General features: G+C 34.8%; 1 protein-coding gene across 28 annotated transcripts in view; it reads left to right on the top strand.

The window, feature by feature from the left end:
• The window catches only part of CDKL3 (cyclin dependent kinase like 3), a 108,885-nt gene that overhangs the window by 45,994 nt on the left and 49,356 nt on the right, over window positions 1–13,535 (top strand). For 17 of the 28 annotated variants that reach the window (XM_025433216.3, XM_025433219.3, XM_025433218.3 and 14 more), the window contains 6 exons: window positions 2,158–2,311; window positions 2,612–2,943; window positions 4,583–4,676; window positions 6,642–6,804; window positions 7,589–7,686; window positions 10,358–10,413. In XM_025433216.3, the coding sequence (XP_025289001.1) occupies window positions 2,158–2,311; window positions 2,612–2,943; window positions 4,583–4,676; window positions 6,642–6,804; window positions 7,589–7,686; window positions 10,358–10,413 (897 nt within the window). Of the gene's footprint in view, window positions 1–2,157; window positions 2,312–2,611; window positions 2,944–4,582; window positions 4,677–6,641; window positions 6,805–7,588; window positions 7,687–9,619; window positions 9,920–10,357; window positions 10,418–12,369; window positions 12,792–13,535 lie in introns of those variants that run through there. The other 11 variants (XR_003130237.3, XM_025433221.3, XM_025433223.3 and 8 more) reach the window with 7 other exon arrangements.

The following is a 13,535-nucleotide window of genomic DNA, read 5'->3' as shown; positions in this document are numbered from 1 at the left end:
TTTAGTTTCACCTATGTTGTTGCAAATGGCAATATTTCATTCTTTTTGATGGCTGAGTAATATTCCATTAAATATATACCACATCATCTTTATCCATTTATCCATTGATGGACATCAGGGCTTTTAATGTATTTTGCCTAAAATCAGCTATATTTCTAAAAAACACCATTTTCTATTTGGGCTTTGAAAGAAATAGAAAAGAGTTTTCTTTAATTGCAGAGTCATTCAGTTGGGCTTTGAATGTGAGGTCAGAAAAGATGGACATCATTTAAAATGTGATGGACTTTTCAAAAAAATATTTAAATTTAAATATTTAAATTCAGTTTGCCAATAAAAATGTGATGGACTTAAGATTAGGCACAGAAAAGTTCCGGAACAACCATTGAAGACAGACTAAAATAGAAAAATGCACAGAAAAGAGAATCCTTTAAAGTATTTAGTGTTAAGTTTTTTAGTAAATAGATGGAAATGAGACCGCCAAGGCAAGCGAGAGTCCAAGAACAGATTTTATTGCAGGCACCCTCAGGCGAGGTTCCACGACTCATGCGGGAAAGAGAGTGAGTTGGGGAAGTCGCGCCAAGACAAGGTGGTAGGGGGTTTACCTAACGTTGTAAGGCAGAACGGTTTCCTATTGGTTGGCTCATATGCAAAGGAAGGATTGCAATCCAACCAGTCAGAGTGACCCTCACTATGCAAAGGAAGGATTGCAATTCGACCAGTCAAAGGTGACTTCCTCCTCTGGGGTTTGAAGGGCATTGGGTTCGGTTGGGGAAGTCCAAAGGAGACGTGTAAGGGTCTGCTCAAGCGGTCAGCAGGTCATTGGTCCATTGGCATCCCAAGTGGAGGTGGTGACAGGAACCTCAGCCATTTTGGCGTATCTGCCATCTTGAGGAGTTTCCCTTCCCGCCTGGCCCGAATATTTAGAACTGCAGTCACTTTAAGAATTTTAACATAAGACAAAATAATTTTGATATGAAACAAAAAATGAAAAGATATATTGAAAGTGCCATTGATGAAAAAAATGCCAGTTATTGAATTAAAAAGTTGCTTATATCAGTTCTATGTAGACCAAGTTGATTTCTTTTGGGTACTTAGGTACTAGGATTTTAGTATGTTGGGGTGAAAGTTCTTGAATTACAGTGATTGAATCCTCAGAAATTGTTTGGGGGAAGACCTTTTCCTTTAATAAGAGGCCTCTCTCTTTCACAGAACCTTCTGCAATACAAGGGAGTTTTGACAGAATTATGATAGGTTCTCATTCAGCCAGATAAATCACACTGGTTATTTTCTTCATCTCTTCACACTACACTTTACTTTGACATGTGCCCTGCACAGCTCTGGCAAGATTGGGCTAAACTGGGGAAGAATTCACTCGTGTAATGATATTTTAAAATTTCCGCAAACTAGGGGACACCTGGCTGTATTGGTCAGTAGAGCATGTGACTCTTAATCTCAGGATGGTGAATTTAAGCCCCATACTGGGTGTAGAGCTTACATACAATACAGTACAATACAATACAATATGATATGATAAAATTTCCCCAAGTGGATAAGTCTATCTATTTCAGGAAAGGGAACTGTGCAAGTCAGGAGCAGGGTAGGAAGGAGACTTTTCAATACAGCCTTTTGAATTTTGAGCCATGTGAATGGATTTTCTATTAAAAAATAAATAACTTAAAACAATTCAAACCAAAACCAAAACAATCTCCCTTCAATATTGATGCATTCTCTTACATTTTATACTAAAAATATTTCTCTAGAATAAATTTCAGAAACTAATTGGTTCATCTTTTAAGTATTACTACTTTAAAAAAAAACACAAAAAAGACAAAATGGCCTGAGTTTTCCTTGAAAGAATAACATATTTATCAAAATTTAAAATAATACTTTTACTAAGTAAAGTTTGCATTACAAGAGGAATGTAATTCATATAAACCTATTTTGTAAAATTTTTATCTAGTAAATTCCCATGGCAAAGTTTTTGGAAGCTGTGTCTTTACCAGTAAGCAATCTGTATTAAGTATTGTACCATTTCTTGACATGCATTATTGAGAATTTATGTTTAGCTGATATGTAAATTAATTGATTAAATGATCCTTTAAAGATAAAATACTTTACATAAATAAAAAAGAATATTGGTTGATATTGTTTTATCAGATTCATACCAGAACTGAGAGCTAAGTTACTGCAAGAAGCAAAAGTCAATTCATTCATAAAGCCAAAAGAGAATTCTAAAGAGAACGAGCTTATGAAAGATGAAAGAAAAACAACTTATACCAATACACTGCTAAGTACTCCAGTTTTGGGAAAGGTAAAAACTGTTTTCTTTTTAGCCAGTATAACGTTATTTTAGTTAGCACTGTAATGATAAAAATGACTATCCTTTTTTTTTAAGATTTTATTTATTTATTCATGAGAGACACACACAGAGAGAGAGGCAAAGACACAGGCAGAGGGAGAAGCAGGCTCCATGCAGGGAGCCCGTTGTGGGACTGGATCCTGGGTCTCCAGGATCATGCCCTGGGCTGAAGGCAGTGCTAAACCGCTGAACCACCTGGGCTGCCCAAAATGACTATCCTTCTGACTCAAATTTTGGATGTTTCTATTCCAGGAAATGGAGAGAGAGAAAAAACCCAAGGAGATCAAAGTCAGAGTTATTAAAGTCAAAGGAGGAAAAGGAGATATCTTAGAACCAAACAAGATAGAGTGTGAAGGTAGACATTGTCAACAGGATGCCGTTGAAAATGCTCATTCTATGTCTCAAGATACAAAACCTGTAATCAGTGAACCACTACCAAGCCCTGTCAATCCCAGCACTAATTCTAATGGCATGAAAGATGATCCACATGCTGGAGGTAGTATGATGATGCCACCCATCAATCTAACTAGCAGTAATTTGATGGCTTCAAATCCCAATTCAAATCTTTCCCATCCAAATTCAAGGTGAGTTATAACAGAAAATAGAAGGAAATAGACCCAAGTTATACAATGCTCCCATATAATGGTATTTCAAAGAATCAAGTTCATAGTGTCTGATATAAACTGAATTTGAAGATATATTGAAATTATAATCATATAATGGGCCATTACTGTTTCTTAAAAATGCTACACAAGAAGCATTTCTTTTTTTTTTTTTTTTTTTTATGGTAGTCACAGAGAGAGAAAGGGAGAGAGGCAGAGACATAGGCAGAGGGAGAGGCAGGCTCCATGCACCGGGAGCCTGATGTGGGATTCGATCCCGGGTCTCCAGGATCGTGCCCTGGGCCAAAGGCAGGCGCCAAACCGCTGCGCCACCCAGGGATCCCTGCAAGAAGCATTTCTTAATGCTGTTTCTTAATGCTTAAGAACTGTTTCTTAAGAATGCTACACAAGAATGTTTAATTTTTCACTAATGCCTTTTGGAAAAACCTCATAGAAAGAAAAGACTCTTGGAATAATTTCTTCCCATCTGAAGAGGAAAAAGGTGATATGACCTAAGTTCTGGCATTGATGTGCCTTAGTATAACAAAGTAAGCATTTTGTCTGTATCAGCAAATTTTCTAAATGGAGAAAGAATAGTTGAAAATAATCTTTTATACTCAAGTAGCTTTTAAAGATCAAATATTTGGGGGGTAAAACAACATATTGGGCCAGTTGTGGTTTTAGCTACTGATACAGATTGGAAGACTGTTACCACAAGTCTGCTTAATCAAGGGCAGTGTGTTATATAGCAAAGGTCTATCTAGCAGGGCATCACGGCCAGTCCTAAATTTAGGGAAACTACTGTGAATCTAGATGAGGAAGGAGACTATGTTCAGTATCCCAAACTAATACTAAACTAATACTTATAGCACACTGATTTGGGCTATAAGTTGTGAAGCTGAGAGGTCTGCAGAGATGGGCAAGTAGACATTTCTGTTAGTTCAAAGGTACAGCAGATTACAGACAGCAAGAACCCATTTGTTTTTGAGATGATTCCAACACCATGGTTGTAATAACCATGGTTGTCAACGGCCTTGGACAGCAAGCTCAGAAATTCAGAAACCCAATATTTAGGAGAGCCAGATTTAGAGGCACCTGGCTGGCTCAGTTGGTAGAGCATACTACTCTTAATCTCAGAGCTGTGAATTCAAGCCCCATATTGGGTGTGGAGACTACTTAAAAAATTAGAGGGACACCTGAGTGGCTCAGCGGTTGGGCTCAGGGCATGGTCCTGGAGTCCCGGGATTCAATCCCACATGAGGCTCCCTGCATGGGGCCTGCTTCTCCCTCTGCCTGTGTCTCTGCCTCTCTCTCTCTCTGTGTCTCTCATGAATAAATAAATAAAATAAAATAAATTAGAGAGAGAGAGAAAGAGAGAGTGGAATAGATACAGATTTAGAATAGAGACAAGGGCCCAAGTAGGACAGCAAGCATAAGCAAGTTGTTCTTTGCTCTGTTTTTGCCTACTTAGAGCAATTAGCAGTTACACACTCACAATTGCATTTTGGCACTCACTGTTCAAACTTTAGACTACCATGATACAACTTCCTCATTATTGAAGCCCAAACGGAAGTACTTCTGAGGGAGTTCTAATAACTTTGTGTTAATTTTTAAATAATAGGTTGACTGAAAGAGCAAAAAAGAGACGTACCTCTTCACAATCTATTGGACAGGTTATGTCTAATTACAGGCAAGAGGATGCAGGTCCCATTCAAGTAAGGCAAGAAGCTAGTTGTTAAAACATGGCTTCCCTCAACATTATCCTTGACTCCTTCCCCCACCAAATCCTTCTTTCTATCTTTGGGGCTTCTGCATTTAAAAAAATGTGCTTTGGGATCCCTGGGTGGCTCAGCGGTTTAGCGCCTGCCTTCGGCCCAGGATGTGATCCTGGAGACCCAGGATCGAGTCCCATGTCGGGCTCCCTGCATGGAGCCTGCTTCTCCTTCTGCCTGTGTCTCTGCCTCTGTATGTGTGTGTGTGTCTCTCGTGAATAAATAAATAAAATCTTAAAAAAAAATGTTTTTTAAATGTGCTTTTAGGAGTGCCTAGGTGGCTCAATTGATTAAGTGTTCGACTCTTGATTTCAGCTCAGGTCATGATCTCAGGGTCATAATAGCAAGCCCTGCATGGGGCTCTGCACTGAGTGTGAAGCCTGTTTGAGATTCTTTCTCTCTTTTTCTGTCCCTACCCCCCTCCCTGCTCTCACTCTCTCTAAAATAAAATTTAAAAAAATTTTTTTAATGTGCTTTTAGCATTTTTGTTTTTCCTGAGGTGAAAATAGGCCATTGTTTCCTTAGTGCTTTCACAATTTTAGTTAACTTCTTATAATTTGATTTCTGGATTTAATGTCTGACTTGCACCAAAAAAGTTAAGATTTTCGGGACACCTGGGTGGCTTAGCGGTTGAGCGCGTGCCTTTGGCTTGGGGCATGATCCCAGAGTGCCAGGATCAAGTCTCACATTGGGCTTCCTGCATGGAACCTACTTTTCCCTCTGCTTATGTCTATGCTTCTCTCTCTCTCTGTCTCTCATGAATACATAAATATATAATTAAATAAATAAAATCTTTTTAAAAAGTTAATATTTTAACCTTTAAAAGTTATAAAACTTGGGGCACCTGGCTGGCTCAGTCAGAAGAACATGCAACTCTTGATCTCAGGATTGTGAGTTTGAGCCCGATGTTGGATATAGAGATTACTTAAAAAAAAAAAAAATGAATAGAATCTTAAAAAAAGTCAGAAGACTTTTGGGTCTTTCACTCCCCCAAAAATGTTTTTAATATCTTATTTTATAGATTAAAGGCAATTGATAAATAGATACATCAAACTTTTCACTAGAAAAATGTAATCAGTGTCGTTCATTCTCTCATTTTTTACATAGGGAAGTAGCTTATTCAAAATTGATACATAATGTTATTTATAATAATAAAAATTGAGAACAATACAAATATATCTAAGAGCAAGTGACTTATTAAGCACATTAATATATATCCACATAGAGGGATACTACACATTGCATTGTAGCAGAATGTTTATTAATTTAGGAGAATTTTCATTATCTGTTACCAAATGACCAAAAATAGGTAAAAAATAGGTAACATGGGCAGCCCAGGTGGCTCAGTGGTTTAGTGCCACCTTCAGCCCAGGGTGTGATCCTGGAGACCAGGGATCCAGTCCCACATTAGGCTCCCTGCATGGAGCCTGTTCTTTCTCTACCTGTGTCTCTGCTTCTGTCTCTCTCTTTTTGTCTCTCATCAATAAATAAATAAAATCTTTAAAAAAAAATAGGTAATACTAAAGGTATTCTAGAATGCTGGATTCTCATGTACTCTGGACATGGTTTTGTAAATAGAAAAATAAATAAAATGAACTGAAGCAATTTGTCCAAAATCAGGGTACAATGAATAAGATTACATATTAAAAGTTAAGATTGTGGTTTTCCTGATCAACATTATTCTCAGAATATCCAACATATTTTTAAAAGTTTGCTTCTTGAAACTTTTATTGGAATTTGATGTTTATGTGTTTAAATGGTATTCTATTTCTTAATTATTAAAATAACTCTGCAAAGATAGATGTTTTGTGCCTATCTTATTACCTCCCAAATGGCTAGCAGTTTTGGGCTTGTCATTCAAATAAGTTACACATATTTTTTCATATTAACTCTTGTTTGTTTGTTTAGAGCCAAATGGAGAAAAGTGTATTTAATGAGCGAACAGGTCAAAGTGACCAAATGGCAAATGGACACAAAAGAAAGCTGAATTTTTCCAGATCTGACAGGAAGGAATTCCATTTCCCAGAACTGCCTTTCACAATACAGCCCAAGGAGGTGAAAGGAATGGAAGGTACATATTTGTTGGCAAGCTTTACAAATTTACAAGATCTTTTTTTTAATAAGACAACTTACATTTATGATATGATTTAGATAGAAGATAGCAAATTGCTTTGAAAAATATTTTCAGCTGAGGAGAATTTTTCCCTCATAGTCAAATAAGGAGACCTGAAGGAGAGAATTTTTAAAGAATTATTAGGGAAACTTTAAAAGGCGGATTTTTTTATTAGCTCATTATTGTTGAAATGTTAGAACAGTGTTTGCAGAAAGTGGTTTTGGTTTGGTGTATGACCTGGAGTAAATCAATTTCTTTTGTTTCCCTATGATTTTTGCCCAGATAATAGCAAGAATGATGTATGCGCTTCAGGTATCCAAAGATGTAGTAGATTAAGCTTTATAACATGTACTGAGCTCTTAAAATGAAACTCCTTTTTTTGCAGAGTAAATGTTTTGTTTCTTTGAAGAACAGTGACACCTTGTGAAAAGTTAATATAATAGCAAGGAAATAGTATTTGTACAGTTCAAGAGGAATTATCTGATCCACTTACCAGTTATATGCAGAATTAAAAAAAATATCTTCTTTTAATACCTGGTAGACTATTTATAAAGTTATAAAACAGATAATTTATGATTGGCATATTTTACATTACAAATAATGATTTATTCAGTTCCTTTATAATAAACTGAGAAACGACTTTAGTGGATATCGGAATTTCTATTTGAACCTCTTGAAAAGGAAAGTAAAATTTCAAGGTAGGAATAACAAGTTGTTGTTGTTGTATATATTTTTGTAAAAGTTAAACAGATGAAAGTGCTGAAGAGGGAATCAAGGAAAACAGATTCATCTAAAATACCAACTTTACTTAATGTGGATCAAAATCAAGAAAAACAAGAGGTAAAACTTTTTTGTTTATAGTTTTACTATGGAGTGCAATTTGGAACCCTTGACTTGGTGTGTAAATTTAGTTATCACTATTGGAAAGTTATATAAAAATACAAAGTGATGTAGTCTTTGAACATGAGAAACACCTGTTTTCTCTTAAAATGGCATATTAGTAAGAGTTTTTAAAAGTTATTTTTTGGAGAGCAGTTAATACCAGCCCTCATTGGAATGTTGAATGATTAGAGTATATAGTACCCAGGGAAAATATTATGTGTATTACATATGATCGGGCAGAGGAAACAAATAATGGTGTGAACAGAGTTATGCTGTCCACAAGACCATATGTATTTATCTTTAGCCCCTTTCTTCCTGTTTTCAGTTTATCTCTGCTGTCCACCTACTGTTCTATCTTCACAAAGATTTGTTCTCAGCCATCTTTCAGATAACTGTGTTGGAATGTCCCAACCCCCACCAACCAGAGTCTTGAATTTTATTGGAAATACTTGAAAATCTCAGTATCCAAATGCATACTTTCTAAAGACCTTCTTTTAAGGAAAGGGGATTGTGCTCAGCTCCCACTTAATTAAAGCATATAGATGGCCTTCTATTCTACACATCTGTAAGGTCATCAATTTCATTATATCAGTTTCTTATTTTATAAATAAAATTAATTATATTTTTATTCATAATAAAATTAGAACATGCTTATTAAGGAAATTTGGAGAAATTAGAAAAAAATAGAGAAACTTTAAAACCATATAAAGAGGCATTTTCACTAAGTCTATTCCATCTCTATGTCATTGGATTAAAGAGTTAGCAGATACCATTAGCATATCTGGTATGCTAACTAGCATATACCAGATAGCAAGATTAGCATAGTGATGCTTAATGCCTTAGAGCTTATGGCTTAGAACTTGTTAAGAACTCCACAGGCCACTTTGTAGGAAAGAAATTTCCAGAACAAGAAAGTCATTAATGGTCAACTTTTAGTTCATTATAGAAAATAATAAGGTCGCTTTAAATTTTTAAACTTGAGCAACTTACTGATGTCCCAGCATGTTGAGCAGCACACCCTTTGCACATATTTTGAGTGATTGACTCATTGAGGCTCCTAATCTGTGTATTAAGCTCCTAGTATGTGCTTGCATGTGTTTATCCTACTGTCATCTGAGAGCTTCTGGAGCTAAATTTATATATTCCAATGCAGGAAGAAAGGAGCTCTCCAGACAGTTTTTTTTCATTAAACAACCTACATTAATAAATTGGAAGGGAAAATCCTGTCTTGCTCATGTGGTGTAGAACTGCTTAAAAGATGACCTTTTTAAAGTGACCTTGAAATAAGGCTATGAGAGTAGTAATCAACAAAGATAGCCATAGATTCTTCGTGTTGCCTATTCATACGCAGTTCTGACAAGCTGGTGAAATTGCATGTAAGGCTGGTCCAGACATTTTTAATACATCAGTGTCAGAATTAAGAAAATGTCCTAAATTTTGAGTTGGTAGTTTGTTATTTTTGAGCACAAGGGAACATGACATGTTTTTAAAAGTGTGAGATAGGAAATATCAACTTTTTTCTTCTATTGGCTGTGCCACTGAGTTGTTTTTGAATTACCTACTCAGATCCAAGTGCTTCGAGTTGTATCTTCAACTCTTTCAGGCATCTTAAATGTATGCTCAATTAGTGTATACGCACATTGAATGGACAATATGATCTAAGAAAAACCCTAAATTACTGCTGATGAAGTGAGGCAAGAGAGGAAAGAGTCCATGCAAGAGTCACCTTCAATTCTGTTTCATGATGATCGTGGGGAATACTTTACTAAATAGTCTCCCATATAAAATAAACCCCAGGTGCAAAGTACAAGTGCTTATCTGTGGCTATTATTTCCTTAGCCAAAGACTCACCATTTCCTCAATTAAGGTCCTGTTTCTATTTACTTTTTAGAATACAGGAAATGCACAAACTGAAAGGAAGAAGAACCTGCCAGATGTAGAGTAGAAAATGCAGCATCTGAAAATTCAGGGAATCCCAGAATCATTGTATGGTTAAAAAATCCTTTTTATTAATATTACATACGCAAAAAATGCTGACTAGAGAATTCTACAGATACATCAAAAACACTTTGTAGTTATGTGTATATTCACCTATTTGATTTTAAATTTATTAATATTTAAATTATTCATGTTTTCTTAATTTGAACACTAGTTGACAAAAATTGCCTGACTGGTACATCAAAATAAAACTGCAGCTTACATTAAATCATATAATTTTATTTGATGATCTATTTTCTTAGTCATGTATGATAAATGGTCATTCTTAGCTTTGGTTTAGAACTTTATAGAAGGAAAAGTTTCTAATTGTATAATAAAGTGAGATCCCAATGTTTGGGAACACCAAACATTTCTGAACAAACAATTATACTTGATAAGCATGAAATACAGACTTGGTTCCACGCAGAACATTCTAAAACAACATTTAAACATATCATGAAGGTCGTTTAAAAGGACAGAAATGGAGGAAAGCATTGAAGCAAATATTTTGGCTTGAGCAGCATGTTTATCAATTAATAGTTTACATAGAATATATTGTTACATATGATTTAACATTATTACAGTCAAGGTTTTGGCAGCATATATTTTAGTTCTTATTGCTGGTTCTTATTGGCTTGGTTTCTGATTTTAGGGTGGAGATGGCCATTTTAAGGGGAAGAATTTGAAGAGGAACAGATTTTTTTTCTGGTAGTGTTTTTTCTTTTAAATCTTAAAAATACAAATTGTCAAGTCTTCTTTTATATACAATAGAAATGTAACGGGCTATCAAGACAGCCATGCGCCTTGCATTAGCATCTTCCAACTTTGTTTTGTTAGCAAACCATTCACTTTTTTCTTTTAAGAATTCTGTTGGTTTAGAATTGTGGAGTCATCTCCTGTCTCTGCTACTTCTTTACTTGCCATGATTACTGAGTAGGTAACACATACTGTCATATGACACACACTGTACTTATACTGATCTCTGCCCTCTGCTGGTCACATAACCTTTATTGTCTTTTATTTCCTGGAACTCTCAGGCTTCCTGAAGTGAGTTCTTAATGAAATATCTGATCGGTTGCTTTAAAGCCTGTTCTTACCCTTAGATGATTAAAAATATGTTCTCAGCTATAACATCATTTATAGTATTTATAAAATATGTGAAAGTTATGTTATTCAAATGTTAAATTCTTTTATTCTTTTTGTTTTGTTTTATTTTTATTAAATTCCATTTAGTTGAGAATTCTTTTATTCTTTTAAACAACTCCCAGCACTCTTCCAAGTTCCTAGTTCTGATAGTGGCTTTTATGTGGTACAGACTTTTTCTGTTCCACAAAACAGATTGTATAAAACCCAGAGGAGGCACACTACCAAAATTCTTGATTGTCCTATTCTAAAAATAAACAAAACAAAAACACAACATACAATAAAATGGGATTATCTGGTGTTTTACCAGGGATGTACCTGATTTGTATTTACTAAATAAACATGAAGAACAAGGGAAAACATAATTTCTTTATTACAATATTGTAGGCTCTTTTCATCTCATTTTAAGGCTGATTGGAATTCATACCTGAGGTTTTTATACATAATATACCTTTCTAACAGAATTCCTGTTACTTTTAGCAACTAATCTCCTCCAAGGAACTGAAAAGTTGATCCTTGTGGTAGATTCAACCAGTATGTCTGCCTTTTACCTATTGCATTTATATATTTGTTGATCCTACATCAATATCAAAGGATTCAATTTCTCAAAAATGCCTACTTGGATTTTAATTGGGGTTGTGTTAAATGTCTACATCAATTTGAGGAAAATTGGTATCTTGATAATATTAAGTCTCCCAATACATGAGCATGGTGTAAACTCCCTATTTATTTAGATCTTCTTTAACTTCTGTCTATAATATTTTGTAGCAGTCATACAGTAGTCATTAAATTTATTTCCATGTGTTTTGTTTTTTGATGCATTATAAATGGTATTATTTTTTAATATCATCTTCCAGCTAGTTTTGCTAATACACAAAAGTACAATTTGTTTTTCCATATTGATTTTGTATTCTGAGACTTTGCAAAAATTCACTTATTGGTTCTAGTAGGTTTTCTTCCGTTTTTTCATTCCTTTCTTCCTTCCTATTTTGCATGTTCCTTAGGATTTCCCACATAAGTAATCATAACATCTGCAGATAAAAATAATTTTACTTCTTCCTTCCCAATGTTTATGCCTTTTATTACTTTTTCTTGACTTGTACTGACTAGGACATGTGATAATGTTGAACAGAAGTAGTGAGAGTGGACATCCATGACTTTTTTCCTATAGTAAAGAGAAAACATTCCGTTTTTTTCACATTAAGTATGATGTGAGTTGTAGATATTATGTAGATGACCTTTATAACATTGAGGAAGGTTCCTTCTGTTTCTCTTTGCTCAGTGTCCTTACCATGAACAGATGTTAAATTTTGTTAAACGATTTTCCCCACATCAACTGAGATGTTCATATGATTTTCCCCCTTTATTCTGTTAATGTGAATTATACTGATAATTTGAATGTTAAATCAATCCTACATTCCTAGGATTAAATTTCACTTGATCCTTTTTATGTTTTGTATTGGATTTGATTGGTTAATGTTTTATTATGTATTTTGGCACTTATGTGTTTTTTTTTTAAAGATTTTATTTATATATTCATGAGAGAGACAGAGACACAGGCAGAGGAAGAAGCAGGCTCCCTGCAAGGACCCCGATGCAGGACTCTAACCCGGACCCACGGGATCATACCCTGAACCAAAGGCTCAACCACTGAGCCACCCAGGTGTCCCTGCACTTACGTTAATGAAGGATTTTAGTCCGTTTTTTTTTCTTATATTGTCTTTGTTTGGTTTTATAAATGAGTTGCTTTATAAATGAGTTAGGAAGTGTTCCCTCATCCTGTTTCTGAAAGAATTTGTGTAGGACTGATTTTATATTCTCCTTAAATGTTTGTTAGAAATCTCCACAGAAGCCAATGAGGCCTGGAATTTTCTTTGTGAAAATATTGTAATGTACAAATTCAATTTCCTTAAATTTATTTAATAAATATGGAGATACCCACATCTGTTATTTCTCTTTATATCAGTTTTGGTAATTTGGCTTTTTCAAAGGATTTGTTCATTTCATCAAAGTTGCTGATTTTTTTGGCATAACGTGGATTATCATTTTTCTGTGGTTATTTTACAGTTGGGAAGATCTATGGTGATGTCATCTTTATCATTTCTTGTATTGGTGATTTGTGTTTTCTTTTTTTTCTTGGTAACTCTAGCTATATATAGGTTTATCAATTTTAATATTTTTTTCAAAGAACTAGCTTTGGGTTTCATTGATTATTTCTATTGTTTTTTTCCTATTCTATTGATTTATGATTTATTGAACTTTGTTGTTTTTTTTTTCCCTCTGTTCAATTGTGACATTGTGATACAAGAAATATGTATATTTGGTCTTCATCACCTGTTCCTGGCACATAGTTCCCAAAACCCTTATAATTTCCTAACTAATGGGGATGAGAAGAGCATCTTTTGTTATTCCTAATAAGTTCCTTACAACCATACTTGAGTTTATTTATTTACTTATTTATTTTTAAGTAATCTCTACACCTAATGTAGGAGCTCAAATTTATAACTCCAAGATTAGGAGTCTCATGCTCTATGGATTGAACCAGCCAGGTGCCACCATTCTTAAGTTTATGATAATGAAGCCACTTTCAGCTACACCTGAGTTTATGTTAATGAGGTGTGACTCTTAGAGGAAGGGGGCTGGTTCCCAGAGGAACTGTCTGTGTGACAGGAGGATTAGAATTTTCA

This window comes from Canis lupus, chromosome 11, assembly GCF_003254725.2.
Source record: "Canis lupus dingo isolate Sandy chromosome 11, ASM325472v2, whole genome shotgun sequence".
NCBI lineage: Eukaryota > Metazoa > Chordata > Mammalia > Carnivora > Canidae > Canis > Canis lupus.
Note: the sequence above shows the minus strand (reverse complement) of the source record. Positions and strands in the feature narration are given on the sequence as shown.